The sequence below is a fragment of the Ranitomeya imitator genome, chromosome 2 (genome assembly GCF_032444005.1).
Source record: "Ranitomeya imitator isolate aRanImi1 chromosome 2, aRanImi1.pri, whole genome shotgun sequence".
Lineage (NCBI taxonomy): Eukaryota > Metazoa > Chordata > Amphibia > Anura > Dendrobatidae > Ranitomeya > Ranitomeya imitator.
This window is the reverse complement of record NC_091283.1, coordinates 415,246,631-415,265,559: the sequence shown is the minus strand read 5'-3', so window position 1 is coordinate 415,265,559 and position 18,929 is coordinate 415,246,631. Positions and strand designations below refer to the sequence as shown.

The window sequence follows — 18,929 nt, the reverse complement described above, 5'->3', positions numbered from 1 at the left end:
CCAGTCTCTTCAAATCTTTTTTTAATTTTTTGTACTTGACACTGATACACATTAAAGGTGCCAGCCCCTTTGCAGTGGATCTGGTTTTCAGCCTCTTGATAATCCAGGCTTTGGTCACAGGGTGGATTTTTGGCATGTTGTCAGAGCTCAAGTTGCAGTTCAAGTGAATGTCTGGGGTGCTGAGTTTCTTTTAGAATTAGAAAAAGAAAGAACGGCACTAGAGCGATACCAAAATCAATAGGACTACAAGTGGACCAGCTGCTGTCAGGCGTCACAAAAGCTATAGGTATCCGGTGCTCTGCATACAAGTGTCAAACAGTCCATATGCAATAACCAAACGAGAAAAGTATGCGGCACTCACCCAAAGATAGCTGTGGGAATCGTGAACTTTATTTGGAGGAGAAAATAGACATGCGTCCGTCAGGACATGAGGAGTACTCCAACACCGCACCCTCCTGTTAACCTCATGTCCTGACGGACGCATGTCTATTTTCTCCTCCAAATAAAGTTCACGATTCCCACAGCTATCTTTGGGTGAGTGCCGCATACTTTTCTCGGTTATTGCTGAGTTTCTTTTTATACACGCATACTAATTAACCGATCATTTACTGAGCACAGGTGAGGATATAAACTAGGATTGGGTGCATTATATGACCAGGCAACAAAACTTTTGATTTGCCAAAATCTGACCATTCTGTGTCCATTAACTGATCAATATTTCTGCATTGATGCCAATTTATTTTCTTAACCTAAACCACATTTCGGAGGGTTTCAGCTTTCAAAAGAATAATTTATACAACCAATGGATGAATTTAACGTCAGGTTATAAGCTTTTATTTACATAACATGGATAAGCGACATAACTTCTGTCAGGGAGTGTAGAGTGGTTTAGGTATTGATATTAATACTCTTAGTGGTATAGGTTCACATAAGGCCTAATCCAGGAAATCCCTGGTGGTATAGTGTAGTTCAGATATTAATACTCCTAGTCATATAGTGTGGTTAGGGGTTTATACAGGAAGTCCTTGTGACATAGGGTGCTTTAGATACCATAACAGCTGCATTATATACCACCATACTTTTGATGTTTGGCCCCCTCCCATACCAAGATCAATACTGACCAACCCTCCATCTAAATACTTTCACTCCTAGATACTAATGTAAGGTTGTTTAGGGGTTAATCCAGAATATCCCTGGTGGTATAGAGTGGCTTAGTCTTAGATATTAATATCCCTTGGTAGTCTAGGGTAGTTTAGGCCTGATAAAGGCTCCAGATACCTGGGCCAAGCATTGCCATTGTCGTAGCCATACTCAAGTACTCATTCCCAAACCATACCAACTGAAGTACATGCTGCCATATTGGGGGCTTTGGCGCCTTCCCTCCTGGGCCAATATTTCCACTTAAATAGCTTCAAAATATGTGTGTGTAAAAAGACCACATATAATTATATACGGGCAAATTGGGTCAAAATTAGCATAATCCTGTACCGGACCACCCGACTGATATTGTGATCTATCACTTCAGTGTCTACCTATAGAAACTTTGCTCTAAAAAGTAAACATTTCACAGAAAAGTTCTAGTAAATTTGCATAGTACCAAAATTTTATAGACCCTGCGGAGGTTTGAGGCCCATGATTGCCCGCACTTTACCCAACGGTTCAGTCATCCTCTCCTTTGGGCATTAGTCCATTGCATAAGTAAGATGCTGTGTGGAATCATCTTGAGATCGCGTGTCTTCCTACTCGGACGCAGGCACAAGTTCCTTTTCGTAATAATACCCATAATGCCCATTTTGTAGAACATGTAAGGTCAATGCCATGGCCCTCATCAGTTCCAAGGCTGGCGGAAATACAACAGTCGGGAATAATCCAGTGATAATACATAAAGGCGCACAAGTTTTATGACACATCTACAATAATTTTTCGAAGGTGTTTGGATAAATTATCCACCTTGCCTGAACAGTATTGGGAAATCCGATGAGAAGCAGGCACTCTATGGAACAGAACAGTTGGTCAATTCTACATAGCAGCAAGAAAGAGTTTCCACCGGTACCCAAGTGATAACTGGTATCCCCATAGCAGAAGACAAGAGACGTAATACAGTTCTGTCAGGGAAAGGAATGATGAAAATACCTTCCAGAATAAAAAAAAAAGTCCGTACTGGTGACAAAATGCCCTTTTAACACTTTTTTTCACCAATTCGGCAAAGTTCTGTGGTCAAAAATGTCCAGAGATTCCACGTCTTGTAATGGGATAGATTGCTTGGCGTTATAGGAACATTCCAAACCTACTAATATTTCCGCACCCGAATCTCCTTTCCATTGATGCCACCAGCGTTTCCAGTGTTGTAATTGAATCGTGGCCGCTGGTTGGTGGAAATTTGCTTCTTGGCATTGCCAGGTTGCGATCCTGCCCCTTGATGGTCTCCGACTTTGGCCAAGTTTCCTGTGTAGATTGGAAAGAGTGTTAAAGGGGGTTTTCATGCTAAGGATATTGTCTGATCCAGGACAAGCAAACAGCTGAACCCAAAAATGGGGTTACCCATGCTAGTCACAATTTTAGGCCATGTTCACACTTTGCGGTTTTTACCGCGGAACCGCAGCGATTTTGCAGCTGCGGGTCCGCTGCAGTTTCCATTGCGTTTACAGTAACATGTAAACCCTATGGAAACAGCAAACCGCTGTGCACATGCTGTGGGAAAAACCGCGCGGGAACGCAGCGGTTTACAACCCGCAGCATGTCACTTCTTTGTGCAGAATCGCAGCGATTCTGCACCCATAGGAATGCATTGATCCACTTACTTCCCGCATGGGGCTGTGCCCACCATGCGGGAAGTAAGCGGATAATGTGCGGGTGGTAGAGAGGAGACTTTCCTCCAGGCCCCGGGAACCATATTTGTGTAAAAAAAAAAAGAATTAAAATAAAAAATAATGATATACTCACCTCTCAGCGCTGCACATGGCCGTCCGGTCTCAGGTTTGCTATGCGACCAGGACCTGCGGTGACGTCACGGTCACATGACCGTGACGTCACGAAGGTCCTTCTCGCACAGCATCTTTGGAACCGGACCGCCGCCTGCAGCGCCGAGGAGATCGGGACGTCAGAGGGTGAGTATATATCATTATTATTTTTAACATTACTATTGATGCTGCATATTGCTGCATATGCAGCATCAATAGTAGGGGTAAAATCCCGCAGCGGAACCCGCAGGACAAACCGCAATAAATCTGCAGGGATAACCGCAGCGCGTTTGCCCTGCAGATTTATCAAATCCGCTGCGGGAAAACCTGCGGGAGAACCCGCAGCCCCCTTCCTAGGTGTGAACATAGCCTTACAGTCAGTATAATAATCATGCCCCACCTAGTGCCCTAATTAATGTAGACTGCTAGACCTTAATGCAAAAACTGTGAAAGGGCAACTTAACACAACGTGCTCTTCCCTGGTACAAAAGGCTCCTTCGGGCAGCTGGGCTGAGGTGCGACTGTGAGTTGTACACCCCCTAGAGCTTTGAATTTATGTCCTCCTCTCTGCACAGTCTCCTTATTACTCATGTTGTATTAGCAGTGTTGGATTGGGGTGCCAAGGGCCCACCAGTACTAACTCCAGGGCCCCACTTTTCACCTACACCCAAATGTGACATTATTCTCAATTACAAACTTATATAACAATGATCTGGGTAGATTGTTAAATGAATAAGATGCTCCCTTTGTGTGTACATAGGGTTTCAAGTATATTGTGCCAAGTACTGTTCATATAAGAGGTTGGCGGCCCACCGGAGGATTCTCCTGTTCTCCAGTGGACCAGTCCAAGCCTGTGTATTAACCAGTCATACTGCTGGAGGAGTAAAATGCCTGTTACAGGATCTGCAGGTCCTGGATCCTGTGCACACAGCTAGTGCCCCATTTGGCTCAGATCATACATCTTCTTTCTTCCCAAGTGGTACAGGGATCCTGATCCAGCCCATGTTACATTTTAGCTTGTTTGCCAGGGTTAGAAACAAGCAGAAAACGAATCTGACGCTCCCTTAAAAGTGAAATTCTCCTTTATACCCGATTGCCGAACAGGCACATTTTTAGGGTTTTTGCATACATGCGCTTTAAACAGCTGTAAAAAATGTTTTCTCATTCAGCGTTTTTATGTCATGACTTGTGGGGTCTAATTTTTATGCTATTTTCATACTTTTTTTTTTTTCTTCTCAGTATCAAAATAAAGAAAATATGTGTCTGTTTTTCAAATTTTTAGGACCACAAAGAACCTCTAAAAATGTTTTAAATTTTGTTACATTATTTCTATTGTCACATGTTGTTTTTTTTTCCAAAGGCGCAGGGCTAGTAACATCGATTTTGAGTGGCTTCGGCTTTTATTTACTTATCCTGCTTTTTATTTATTTTTCATTTGTGTCACAACATTGTGCTCGCCTATAAGGTCATAAAACTTTTGTGGGACATTTCAACATTTAAATACTTCCTAGTTATAGAGGAAATTCAGCCTCCTTTAAAGCAGATGTGACTGGGTCTCTTAGGACCCAGCAGATCCTGCTTCCTCCCTACACTCAGTGATCACATGATCATTGGGTTAGGAAGAGGGTGGGCCATTAACGCTTCTTATACTGTATAAAGAGATCGGGAAGGCAGAGACAGTAAATAACCATCGCTGCCTTCTCTATAGGGAGTCTTGCTGTGTCTTACAGCCGGCTCCCCGCTCCAACTATGCAATGATGTTTTAGAATGTCCCTGCAGAGAAGAACCTGGATGTTCATACTCTATGGGCGATCCGGAAGTATTTAAAGGGAACCTGTCACCAGGTTTGACCGATAAGAGATACGGCCATCACCTTTCAGGGCTGATGTACAACATTCTATAATGCTGTATATCTGCCCCCAACCCGACCTACAAGAGAAGAAAAATAACTTTTATTATACTCACGTGCGGGGCGGTCAGGCCCAATGGGTGTCGCTCTTCTTGGTCCGGCGCCTCTCTTCTTCTTCCAATGCCTCCGTCCTGCTTGCTTCCTGTGGATGACACATGTCCTTGGCACCCCAGTCCTGCACAGGCACACTTCTCTTCCCTGTTGAGGCAGAGCCAAGTACTGCAGTGCGCAGGTGCTTAGAAAGGTCAAAGAGCCCCAGCGCATGTGCACTGCAGTACTTTGCTCTGCCCTTGTCAGGGCAGAGAAGTAGGTCTGCGCAGGAGCGCTGTTCTGAAGAGACTGTGTGGATGACGAAGGGATGCGTCATCCACACAAAGCAAGCAGGAGGACGGGGATCATAAGAAAATGGGAGGCATTGGGCCAAGATCAGTGATGTTCATCCGACCGGACCGCCCCCCCAGATGAGTATTAGAAAAGTTATTTTTCTTCTTTTAAAGGTTGGGTTGGGGGCAGATATACAGTATTATAGAATGCTGTAAATCAGCCCTGAAAGGTGATGGCCGTATCTCTTATCAGCCAAACCTGGTGAGAGGTTCACTTTAACCTAGGCACCAAAATGTGCAAATACAGTTACTTGACCTTACAAGTCAATCAATAGGATCTTAGCAGACACCAAAGTAGTCAAAGGGGTCTAAAGCTTGCCCTTTCCCCCATGCAGGAGTTGAGGACCCACTTTTGAATTCGTCAACAATGCATATTACTCATCTGAGAACTCTGGCTTAAAGAAGGGGTTTCTAGGGCCCACTCTTTGCCAGCCATATATCTGTAACTGGCCTTTACATGACACCTACCAGCTTGATTCTGAGGAAGCTTGACATGTGCTATGGGTAGCACAATTTTTCTGCGGCTGTTGACGTTCTGAGGGATGCTACTCTGGATCTTGTGATCCGAGTTACTCTCAAGAGCTCTGTTTCGAGAAGGATGGTTCTTTGGTCCTCCAAGCTAAATGAAAAGAGACAAGAAATAAAGAAAGAGTAATTTCCAATTTCATCTGCATGCTTGGACCCCTTAGCTGCAGCCCATCTCTTGGATACTATGTGTTAAATAGGGCTGGTTAGTGACAAACTAGGAAATTACTCAGGATCCTCATCTCCTCCTCAGAGCATGGAACCCCCAAAACATGGCCAATTTACCACTGATCTCTTTAGAGCCCTAGACCATTAGGGCAATTATCAATAAACTTCTCTATTCTAGACACAAGGGATTTTAAAATTCTGAGAAAAACAGGGGTTGCGCTACTTTGTAATTTTCTATAAAACCGGCCCTCTTATATCTTGCACATCCTTACCCCTTGGCCATTGACTTCAAAAGACCTTGACCTCTTCTTTCTGCGCTTAACTTCTAAAGACTCCTCTCTTTTTTCCAACTTCTGGGCTCCTTTCTTTTGTGCTTGGTTCCAAAAACCTGGGGAGTCTCTCTGCTGGTTGCCTCTTCTGCCTAGGGTGGCCACCATCTCACCGGTGCTGGTGGAGAGATTGTCTTCACTGGCTGCATGGTGGAGTGGAGAGCTTGTTATTGGTTGATCTCTAAAAGGATTGTCCTCACTCTCGCTCAGAGAATGGACCGACAGGTTACTTCTCTCTTTCATAGGTTGAAGTAGCTGTAGACGATCACCCTCTACAACACGGGAACGTCTTCGGGCTGCTTTTACAGAAATACTTTTAATGCTGCTTAGAATTTCTTTTTTCTCTGAATGAAAAAAACCCAAAAGTTTACTCAACAGGTAACCACCAACGTGTGCCAATTACCCCAAATCTCCCAGAGACTGCCATGGGCACCTTATGCACCTATCGATAACTCCACCCAAACTTCAGAACATCAATTTCTGGTGGATCTTTAGCTATCGCTAAACTCATTGGAGTTTTTCTTATTGGTGATGCTTAATTTTGGAGTCTTCTCCCATATTGACCAACTGGAAGTGACCATGATTGTAATAATTACAGGTTCCTTGGGTTAAGATGGTCCTGAGTAATCATGTTTTTGCTTTTACATCGCGGTACATAATGTGCTGGTGCTGCACCATGTAGTAATGTGTGTGGCTTTCTAGTGACGTTCGTGGTTCAGGGGGTGAGATGATAATTTAGAGGAAATACAGTACAGACCAAACGTTTGGACACACCTTCTCATTTAAAGATTTTTCGTTATTTTCATGACTATGAAAATTGTACATTCACACTGAAGGCATCAAAACTATGAATTAACACATGTGGAATTATATGCTTAACAAAAAAGTGTGAAACAACGGAAATTATTTGTTATATTCTAGGTTCTTCAAAGTAGCCACCTTTTGCTTTGATGACTGCTTTGCACACTCTTGGCATTCTTTTGATGAGCTTCAAGATGTAGTCACCGGGAATGGTCTGCAAACAATCTTGAAGGAGTTCCCAGGGATGCTTAGCACTTGTTGGCCTTTTTGCCTTCACTCTGCGGTCCAGTTCACCCCAAACCATCTTGATTGGGTTCAGGTCTGATGACTGTGGAGGCCAGGTAATCTGACGTAGCACCCCATCACTCTCCTTCTTGGTCAAATAGCCCTTACACAGCCTGGAGGTGTGTTTTGGGTCATTGTCCTGTTGAAAAATAAATGATGGTCCAACTAAACACAAACCGGATGGAATAGCATGCCACTGCAAGATGCTGTGGTAGCCATGCTGGTTCAGTATGCCTTCAATTTTGAATAAATCCCCAACAGTGTCACCAGCAAAGCACCCCCACACCATCACACCTCCTCCATGCTCACGGTGGGAACCAGGCATGTAGAGTCCACCCGTTCACCTTTTCTGCGTCGCACAAAGACACGGTGGTTGGAACCAAATATCTCAAATTTGGACTTATCAGACCAAAGCACAGATTTCCACTGGTCTAATGTCTCTTCATTGTGTTCTTTATCTCAAACAAGTCTCTTCTGCCTGTTGCCTGTCCTTAGCAGTGGTTTCCTAGCAGCTATTTTACCATGAAGGCCTGCTGCACAAAGTCTCTTAACAGTTGTTGTAGAGATGTGTCTGCTGCTAGAACTCTGTGTGGCATTGACCTGGTCTCTAATCTGAGCTGCTGTTAACCTGCGATTTCTGAGGCTGTTGACTCGGATAAACTTATCCTCAAAAGCAGATTTGACTCTTGGTCTTCCTTTCCTGGGGCGGTCCTCAAAGAGCCAGTTTCTTTGTAGCGCTTGATGGTTTTTGCCACTGCACTTGGGGACACTTTCAAAGTTATCCCAATTTTTCGGACTGACTGACCTTCATTTCTTAAAGTAATGATGGCCACTCGTTTTTCTTTACTTAGCTGCTTTTTTCTTGCCATAATACAAATTCTAACAGTCTATTAAGTAGGACCATCAGCTGTGTATCCACCAGACTTCTGCACAACACAACTGATGGTCCCAACCCCATTTATAAGGCAAGAAATCCCACTTATTAAACCTGACAGGGCACACCTGTGAAGTGAAAACCATTCCCGGTGACTACCTCTTGAAGCTCGTCAAGAGAATCCCAAGAGTGTGCAAAGCAGTCATCAAAGCAAAAGGTGGCTACTTTGAAGAACCTAGAATATAAGAAATAATTTCAGTTGTTTCACACTTTTTTGTTAAATATATAATTCCACATGTGTTAATTCATAGTTTTGATGCCTTCAGTGTGAATGTCCAATTTTCATAGTCATGAAAATACAGAAAAATGTTTGTATGAGAAGGTGTGTCCAAACTTTTGGTCTGTACTGTATGTTTTGAGGGTGTAAGGAATTGAAGGCATGAACATGTACCTTTCTCATAGGTATTGTACAGAGAGTAAATATGTATACCAGAGTTTTTATAAAGGTTAACATCTCATCAATTCACCATCTAATGCCTCTCACCTTTTCTTGTTAATGCAACCTTCTCGCTATTGTCAGGAGAGGAGTTGATGAGGCCGTTCCTTACTCTATTGTCACGTGGAAAAGACTGTAAAAAAACAACAACTTTTTTTAGAAGGGCTCCTCATTAACAAGATAATCATACTGTTGAGATCACCAGTGATCAGCTCTGGTCAGTAAGTGTTACATTTCTCTGCAGCACCACCACAGGAGAAATTAAGCATTACATGAAGGATATAATGGAACTAGAGCGAGTACAAAAGGAGGGCAACAAAATTATAAAAGGGGATGGGGGAACTACAATACCCAGAGAGATTAGCAAAATTAGGATTATTTAGTCTAGAAAAAAGATGACTGAGGGGTGATCTAATAACCATGTATAAGTATATAAGGAGACAATACAAATATCTCTCCGAGGATCTGTTTATACCAAGGAAGTTAATGATCACAAGGGGGCATTCTCTGCATCTGTAGGAGAGAAGGTTTTTCCACCAATATAGAATAGGTTTCTTTAGGTTATATGCACACGTTGCGGATTGTATGCGTTTGTGCCGTGTTTTTTCGCTGCAAAAACGCATGCACAACAGAGCCCATTGAATTCAATGGGATTCCGCAATGCTGTGCTAATGCTGCATATGTTTCCGCGGCGGAATTGCATCGTGGAAAAATACGCAGCATGCTCATTCTTTGTGCGGAATCGGGGCGATTCCGCACACATAGGAATGCATTGAAACGCTCACTTTACGCATGTGGCTATGCCCACCATGGGTAAGGTGAGCGCTTCATGTGCGGTGGTACCTGGGTCTGGAGAAGAGGAGACTGTCCTCCAGGCCCCTGGCAACCATATTTCTGTTAAAGAAAGAATTAAAATAAAAAATATTGATATACTTACCTTCGATGGCCCCGGGAGTCCTCCATAGGCAGCATCAATAGTAAAAAGTTGGTCACACTTGTCAAGCACTATGCTTGACAAGTGTGACCAACTTGTTAATCAGTTTTCCAAGTGATGCTCCAGATGGCTTGGAAAACGCTAGCATTCTGCAAGATAATTACACTTGAAAAACGGTTGTGTTTAGCGGGAAAACGCATGCCAATTCTGCAATGTGTGCACATAGCCTTACTGTTAGGGCAGTGAGAATATGGAATTCCTTGCCTGAGGAGGTGGCGATGGTGAACTCAGTTGAGAGTTCAAGAGAGGTCAGGATGTCTTCCTGGAGCGTAACAATATTGTATCTTACAGTTATTAGGTTATTTAGAAGGACATAGATCTGGGGATTTATTCTCACGGAATATAGGCTGAACTGGATGGACAAATGTCTTTTTTCGGCCTTGCTAACTAGGTTACTATGTAAAAGCAGCTGTCAGACTGGCAGACCTGGCCGCTCATTGTACAAGATTGTCAGCAAAACATAATGGACACCTGATCATCTCATAATGAGCATTGGTGGAGATGTACAGTGGGTACGAAAAGTATTTAGACCCCTTTAAATTTTTCACTCTTTGTTTCACTGCAGCCATTTGGTAAATTCAAAAAAGTTCATTTTTTTCACATTATTGTACACTCTGCACCCCATCGTGACTGAAAAAAAACAGAAATGTAGAATTTTTTGCAAATTTAATAAAAGAGAAAAATTGAACTATCACATGGTCATAAGTATTCAGACCCTTTGCTCAGACACTCATATTTAAGTGACATGCTGTCCATTTCCTTGTTAGCCTACTTATGATGGTTCTACTCCTTCATTGGAGTCCAGCTGTGTTTAATTAAACTGATACGACTTGATTTGGAAAGGTACACACCTGTCTATATAAGACCTCACAGCTTGCAGTGCATTTCAGACCAATGAGAATCATGAGGTCAAAGGAACTGGCCAAGGAGCTCAGAGACAGAATTGTGGCAAGGCACAGATCTGGCCATGGTTACAACAGAATTTCTGCAGTACTCAAGGATCCTAAGAGCACAGTGGCCTCCGTAATCCTTAAATGGAAGAAGTTTGGGACCACCAGAAGTCTTCCTAGACCTGGTTGTCCAGCCAAACTGAGCAATTGTGGGAGAAAAACCTTGGTGAGAGAGGTAAAGAAGAACCCAAAGATCACTGTGGCTGAGCTCCAGAGGTGCAGTAGGGAGATGGGAGAAAGTTTCACAAAGTCAACTATCACTGCAGCCCTCAACAAGTCGGGCCTTTATGGCAGAGTGGCCCGACGGAAGCCTCTCCTCAGTGGAAGACATATGAAAGCCCGTATAGTGTTTGCTAAAAAACACATGAAGGACTCCCAGACTATGAGAAATGAGATTGTCTGGTGTGATGAAACGAAGATAGACCTTTTTGATGATAATTCTAAGTGGATGGAAAAAACTAGGCACTGCTCATCACCTGCCCAATACAATCCCAACAGTGAAACATGGTGGTGGCAGCATCATGCTATGGGTGTCTTTTTCAGCTGCAGGGACAGGACAACTGGTTGTTACTGAAGGAAACATTAATGCGGCCAAGTACAGAGATATCCTGAATGAAAACCTCTTCCAGAGTGTTCTGGACTTCAGACTTGGCCGAAGGTTCACCTTCCAACAAGACATTGACCCTAAGCACTGTAGTGCTAAGATATTAATGGCCATCAGGAATCCATATTGGTAGCCTGTTTTTAAGGAACCTTTAAAATATTAGACAGTAACAGTTCAGCTTATATTAGCCTTGTATTTTCTGTAATTTTCCCAACACCTGGATCACATATCTCCTTTATCAATGTTTGGTGGGAAAGCATATGTTTATAGTATTATCCAATTATTGCATAATTCTTTTATCAATGTTTGGTGAGAAATGTCATGTTTATAGTATGGTAAAATATTTGGTACCAGGAGGGTCTTTGGCATCTTTCATCCGGTGATGTATTTGTCCGATGTTGATTGACGTCTGAAGAGTTGGCCACTCAGACAGAGGGATACTATACTGGACAAATAGAACTTTGTAGGGCTTGGTTACGCAAGCATTTATTTCTAAACAAATTATAAGCTGGGGAAGACTTCAGCTAAGACAGAAGCTCTGTTAACCTATGGACTAATAGGGAACACCAGTGATGCCACAGTATCTATTCCTGGAATTTCTCTGTCTTCGCTGTTCTGCTTCTCACAGCTGATGTTCCCTGACAGATGATGTGCTACTCCTAGTGAAGTTTTTCCTGTGTAGCGTGCAATGTAAGTACTTTACCTTTGTGATTTATATTATGCAAAATTGTACGCAATATCACACTATTTCCTATTTTCTGTAATCATTTAATTATTATAATAAAATTAGTTGCCTTCTTTAACCCCTTCTCACCGCAACCCTTTTTCGTTTTTGTTTTTCGCTCCCCTTTTTCCCAGAGCCGTAACTTTTATATTATATTTTGCAGGACGAGTTGTACTTTTGAACAACACCATTGGTTTTACTATGTCATGTACTAGAAAATGGGAAAAAAGTTCCAAGTGTGGTGAAATTGCAAAAAAAGTGCAATCCCACACTTGTTTTTTGTTTAGCTTTTTTGCTAGGTTCACTAAATGCTAAAACTGACCTGCCATTATGATTCTCCAGGTAATTACAAGTTCATAGACACCAAACATGTCTAGGTTCTTTTTTATGTAAGTGGTGAAAACAAATTTCCAAACTTTGCTAAAAAAAAATTTTTTTTAAATTGCACAATATTCCGATACACGTAGCGCCTCCATTTTTCGTGATCTCGGGTTGGGTGAGGACTTATTTTTTTGCGAGCCGAGCTGACATTTTTAATGATAATATTTCAGTGCAGATACAATCTTTTGATCACCCGTTATTGCATTTTAATGCAATGTCGCGGTGACCAAAAAAAAACGTAATTCTGGCGTTTTTAATTTTTTTTCTCGCTACGCCATTTAGCGATCAGGTTAATTTTTTTTTTATTGATAGATCGGACGATTCTCAAAGCGGCAATACCAAATATGTGCAGGTTTGATTTTTTTTTATTGTTTTATTTTGAATGGGGCGAAAGGGGGGGTGATTTAAACTTTTATATTTTTTTCATATTTTTTTAAAACATTTTTTTTTTACTTTTGCCATGCTTCTATAGCTAGCTTCTATGCTAGCTTCTATAGCCTCGATGGGAGGCTAGAAGCTAGCATAGCTTGATCGGCTCTGCTAAATAGGAGCGATGTCAGAGATTGACAGTGGCATTTAACTAGTTAATAGCGGCGGGTAGATTGCGATTCCACCCGCCGCTATTGGGGGCACATGTCAGCTGTTAAAAACAGCTGACATGTCCCGGCTTTGAGGTGAGCTCATTGCCGGAGCCCACATCAAAGGGAGACACGAGTCGTGAAGGCCATATCTGACCTCTTTAAATACTTGGCAAAGCAAGCACAACAGCTAAAATAACAAAGGAGTGGCTTCAGAACAACTCTGTAACCATTTTTGACTGACCCAGCCAGAGTCCTGACCTAAATTCAATTGAGCATCTCTGGAGAGACCTGAACATGGCTGTCCACCAACCTTACGGAACTGGAGAGGATCTGCAAGGAAGAATGGCAGAGGATCCCCAAATCCAGGTGTGAAAAGCTTGTTGCATCATTCCCAAGAAGACTCATGGCTGTACTAGCTCAAAAGGTGCTTCTACTCAATACTGAGAACAGGGTCTGAATACTTATGACCATGTGATATTTCAGTTTTTCTTTTTTAATAAATTTGCAAAAATTGCATTTCTGTTTTTTTCAGTCAAGATGGGGTGCAGAGTGCACATTAATGAGAAAAAATGAACTTTTTTGAATTTACCAAATAGCTGCAATGAAACAAAGAGTAAAAAATGTAAAGGGGTATGAAAGCTTTCCGTACCCACTGTATATGAGATGCTTCTCCTGCCTACTGAGATAAGTTAATTGCTTGGCTGAAACAACTTTGCAAGGTGATGGGAGAAGGAGTTATGTAGCTATCTAAAATCTATGGTCAGCTAGGAAAAGAAACCCTGATTGTCTTTCTAACATACAGAAGCAGCAGCAGAGGTAAAACCTTCCTACCTACCTCTTTGCTGACCATTCCATTCACATGTATTGGAGGCGGGGTCACCACTGTAGAGTTTTTAAAGTGACGGGCACGGGGACTGGTTTTAAATACTTTATTTGCATCACTGGTAAAAAAAAAAAAAAGCAAAGACATAACATTAAGGGTTAAATCTCATCGCTTCCAATAAGAATCAGTGGCAGATCCTGCAAATACCAAAAAATACAAATATTGGATTTTGCAAAATTACAAATATCAACCAAAAATAATAGTAACTGTTACTTTAAAAGGAGTGGCCACTACTTGGACAACCGCTTCTTAAATACTATATTCCCCAGGGTAAAATAAAAATAGAAGATACCTATCGCACCGGTACCGTTCCAGCAACATCGTCGTCGGACCTCCCAGGGCTTGTGCGACAGTGTTTTGCCACACTTCCCTCTGACATCCATTAGTGGCCTCTGATTGTTATCCACATGAGCACAGCAGCTAATGTCACGTAATTCCTGGGAGATCTAGCGCCAACATCTCTGGAATGGCACCGATGCCAATGATTACTGGTTATTTTTATTTTACACTGAGGTACTGTAGATAGTTTTGGAGAATGGATTGTCCAAATAGTGAACAACCCTTTCACGAGGGGCCCCTTAATGATGTCAAAAATTCTTAAAGGGGTTCTTCAAAATAAAAAAAAAGTTTTCTTTCGTTCAAAAATAGCGCTAAACCTGTCCACAGGTTGTGTGTGGTATTGCAGCTCATCTCCATTTACCTGAACAATACAACCCAGTGACAATACAACCCAGCTAAGGCAGCCATGTTTTTCTAACCCTTCTTAAAACATAACTGAAGGTAAGGAGTACTTCACAGATTCATAGACATTACTTGTCCCCTCCCTCTCTAATAACCTATTGATACATTACTAGATTCAGACACTAATGTGGTTGGCTGGTGGGAAGCAGTGACAATAAACATCAAGGGAGAACTTCAAGATCCTATTAACTTGGTCAATCTCCTACATGATGAAGATCTAAGAGAGGTTTTAGTTACTGGTCCCTCAGGGAATGCTACACTGTAATAGGACCTTATTATTATGGTTAGGGTAAATTTTGAGTCTCCAACCTTTCTGTCTCTGAGAGTAGTCGTGGAAGGATTCTTCTGTAGGACTCTCTTTGGTTCAGATTCATGTTATCTGATCCAAACGTACGGACGCTCTCTTGGTCTGAGTCTGGTTCCTGGGACGTCTCTTCTGCTGTGATTTGAGGGATTTTAGGCAATGAGTTCTGGCTGTCCTGCAAAATATTATCAAACTGAAATAGAGTCCAGAGGAACATTGAACATCTTAGAAATAGAGCTTTTGACAAGATGAAGAACTTCACATCTCTTCACTAATGGATAGACAAGCTAGGAAGAAAATAAGGAGCCTGGTGCCCTCGGGGTTTATCCAATCAATATCCTATGGGGAATAAAGGAGTTAACCTTACTTACTTTTAGGGCTAAAACAGAAGTTTTGTCAATAATGGTTATTCGGTCCAATGTGCCATCTTCCAGCTCTCGAAGGTAGAGCTCATACAAGTCCTCCAGGCGAGGAGGGACAGTCAGGTTGTGGTCTACAAACAGAGGAACCATGAAAGAGAAATCATCAACCCAATATGGACTCATCATCTATAAACTATAGGGCTACTAGTATTGCTCAGAATAATTAATTTAGTCAACCTGTTCATTGCCTTCAAAATTTCTCAACCATTTGCTCAAAGTTTCTCATTCTTGAGCCAACTAGATGCACCACCACTTCCATTTGTCAAATGAGATTGTCTACCCTAGATAGAAGATCCACCCACTACAGAGTCCTCAATAGTCTCTACTTAGCTCTTGCTGACCAAAAGAGAACCTACAAAATGAGGAAATGGTTCTTTGTTTGTATTTCGATCCCAATGGGAATCCTTACCAGCGATGATGCGTCTCTGCTGCTTGATGATCTCATCACACAGACACCGATGTTGCTCAAACTTCTGCACCATGTAATTCTTCTGCCGGATCATATTGTCTTTGAGCAATGCATGCGACTGCATCTCTGTATTTTCTATCTCCAGTTCATGGACTTTACACAAGAGGCTTAGGACCTCCCTCTGTTCCTCCGAGCTTATTCGTTTGGGTAAAATCTCTTCTAACCTTCTTGCTCGCTGCCGTATTTCTTTAAATCGCTTCTCCAATTCCATCTGGGGAAGACATGACAGAGAGTGAAGGAGTAACTTCATCCTGACTCATAATATTACACCAACTGCTGACAGTGTAAATCTTCACAGAGGGGGTTGTCTTATGAAAACCCCTGTCTATATGCCCTATTGGGGGATCCCCAGGTTAGGTCGCCCTCTGATCTATAAGTGCGGCTCTCACTTGGATGGATACAAGCCACCCATGTATTCCATATATTCATCTGAATGGCAGCCATTGTATTTCCTATGTAACAGCTGATGCATTGGAAGTGTCTTGTGCAACCACTTTTATTATTGCATAAAACAGAAATAGGCAACTTAGCAGATTAAGATCTCATGGTATCCCATAGAAGTGACTGAGAGTTACGGATACAGAATATTATAGCAAGCTAGGGGTCCTTTGGGATCACATTATTGTCACAGGACCTCAGATTGTTTGAAGTAGCCAAACCCTGATAATCAGGTGGGTCAAATACTTAGCTTTACTTATTTTGTGCTGTTTTTGACATATATTTGGTATCTTTTGCACTCTAGCCAATATAGTGCGCTGCTGTTAACTCTCAGGTTCTCTTTCACCTCATATCAGGTCGCATTCTGGGCAATGCCCACTATGGTACATTGTGGAATATGAATAACCAAATTATAGGGTTAGATGTGTCTGTCAGCAAACTGCTGACAGATTCCAGGTAGACCCACCAGAGTTGGTGCAAATCGACGTCAGTAATCTATGTCCACTGGATGGGAGCCGTGAGAATCGCCTCTTACCTGGCGACATCTGCGGCTCTAGTTATGATTAGCCGGTCTGGCTCAATATCATGATGCACATGTGATGTCACTCCAGGCTGGTTAATCAAACGAAGAGCAATGGAAGCAGTTAGGTAAGAGGCAGTTCTCATGGCTCCTATCCAGTGGCCAATGATTACTGACGTGGCTGATGGCCTGGGTCATGTGAATTGAGTTGTACCAACTCTAGGGTCGGGTCAAGTTACTAAATTCATGATTCTACTAATACCTTTTGGCGGCGCAGCTTGCTTTGATCTACTACCAGGGCGTGAACGTTCTCTCTGGCCGCTATCACTTCCGACGGTTCCATGATGTCGGACTGGTCATCTCCAGTGTCCGAGTCCTTTTCGCTATCGTCTTTGCCATAAGATTCCCTCCTCAGCTCTTCTCGCCACTTGCGGACTCGACGAGTTTTTTCTTGCTCCCAGCTGTAATCATAAGGAGGGAAAAAGTGATTGCTGGTGGCCTATAGAGCTAGATCACTAACATCCCACAGTTGGCCAAAGTTGTTGAATTGCTGGTTTTGAACACGGAACCTCAAAATGTTAGCAAACCAATGTGTTGGTATAGTTCTCCACCTACTCGGCAATGATGAGGAAGTGACGGGAAGTCTCCATCTGTATCTCCATGTGGTTGTTCTCCAGGTCCATCAGCTGTTTGCGGATGTCCATCTGTTCCCTAAAAGCCTTTATTAGCTGCTCCCGGAGCTGGTCCATCTCTCGTCTGTCATAGGGTAATGTATGGAGCTGGACTTCAGCTGTTGGTCAGAATATTGTAGGTATTAGCATGAATATTACTTGGGAGTCTATGGGATTTGCCTATTAAAAGACGCCAAATATCACCTTGGATGTTGCGAATATCGCTCTTCTCATTCCTCATCTGCGTCAAACCTTGCTCGTCAATCTTCTCCTTGAGTCTCTGGATCTCATTTCTCAGGTCTGAAATTATACTGGTGTACTGGGCGATGTGGTAGGAGACATTGAGAAGGTTCCGCTTCACCTGGAGGACAGAAGAAGAACTGATGTAATGGAAAGGGGAGCCCGAAAATTTTGCCAGTATGGGGCCCCAAAATTCCTAGTGGCAGCCCTGCTTACCAGTCTGCGAGGGCCAATCTAGAGTGCCCAATTTGCTGTCTGTCTCTCACCATATGCACTTTGCATATAGTCCTACAGACTTAGCCCTACCTCTGGTAGATTTCACAAGTAGTTACTACCTGTGTGGGTACATAGGAATATCTCTCTGTCAGTGACTAAATCCTGGTAAAACAAAGCAACAATTCTGAAAATTGGTAATAGTAGAGTTACCCTTACGGGAGAGCAGTGTACATACCCGGGTCTTGATATTTTTGGCACGGTCAGCGTAGGTGAGGGTATTCCGGGACTCCTCGAAGGCACTGCTGGCCGGACTTATGTGAGCGATCATCACAGTGCGACTATTCCCGCCCAATGAGTCCTGATAATGAAAAAGGAGGGAAAGGAAAGCCATATTTGGACCACAGAGCTGACAATCTGAGAAAAAGCTGTAGATCAGTGGAATGTGTTTGGATTATTGAATGGACGGTACCTTCAGGAGTCTGGTCAGCTTGCTGTCTCGGTAGTTGACATACTTATTGCCTCCTCTGTCACTGAGGGCGTTAATACAGTTGCCCAGCGCCAGCAGGGAGCGATTGATGTGTGCCCCTTCCTTCATCCTCTGACCTCGGTTCTGAGTCTACAGCGAAGGCAAAAAAAGGTCACTTGTTAAAGAAAATGGCAAAATCGTGGGTGCACTATGGCTGTCACTGATAACAACACTGTCATGGGGGCACTATGGATATCACTATTAAGAGCACTGCCAAGGAGGCACTATGGCTGTCACTAATAATAGCTCACTAATGGGAGCACTATGGCTGTGGCTGTCACTAGCAATAGTACTGCTCACTAATGAGGACACCATGGCTGTCACTGATAACAACACTGTCATGGGGCACTATGGCTGTCACTGATAATAGCACTGCTATGGGGGCACTATGGCTCTCAATGATAATAGCACTGCCATGGGGGGGACTTTTGCTTGTCTTTGATAATAGCACTGTCATGGGGCACTATCGTTGTAACTAATAATAGCATTAAAATGGAGGTACTGGCACTGTTAGGCCATGTTCACACAATGCGTT

General features: G+C 42.8%; 1 protein-coding gene across 1 annotated transcript in view; it reads right to left on the bottom strand.

Moving 5' to 3' along the window:
- Positions 1-808: 808 nt before the first annotated feature.
- Positions 809-18,929, bottom strand: part of KIF19 (kinesin family member 19) — an 85,290-nt gene continuing 67,169 nt past the window's right edge. The window contains exons 8-20 of the mRNA XM_069750736.1: positions 18,338-18,484; positions 18,104-18,226; positions 17,617-17,773; positions 17,357-17,531; positions 17,004-17,202; positions 15,724-15,994; positions 15,264-15,385; positions 14,898-15,067; positions 13,800-13,905; positions 8,779-8,863; positions 6,218-6,618; positions 5,721-5,871; positions 809-2,445 (exon numbers count right to left, since the gene is read on the bottom strand). Of these exons, the coding sequence (XP_069606837.1) occupies positions 2,291-2,445; positions 5,721-5,871; positions 6,218-6,618; positions 8,779-8,863; positions 13,800-13,905; positions 14,898-15,067; positions 15,264-15,385; positions 15,724-15,994; positions 17,004-17,202; positions 17,357-17,531; positions 17,617-17,773; positions 18,104-18,226; positions 18,338-18,484 (2,262 nt within the window). The 3' untranslated portion in view covers positions 809-2,290. The remainder of the gene's footprint in view (positions 2,446-5,720; positions 5,872-6,217; positions 6,619-8,778; positions 8,864-13,799; positions 13,906-14,897; positions 15,068-15,263; positions 15,386-15,723; positions 15,995-17,003; positions 17,203-17,356; positions 17,532-17,616; positions 17,774-18,103; positions 18,227-18,337; positions 18,485-18,929) is intronic.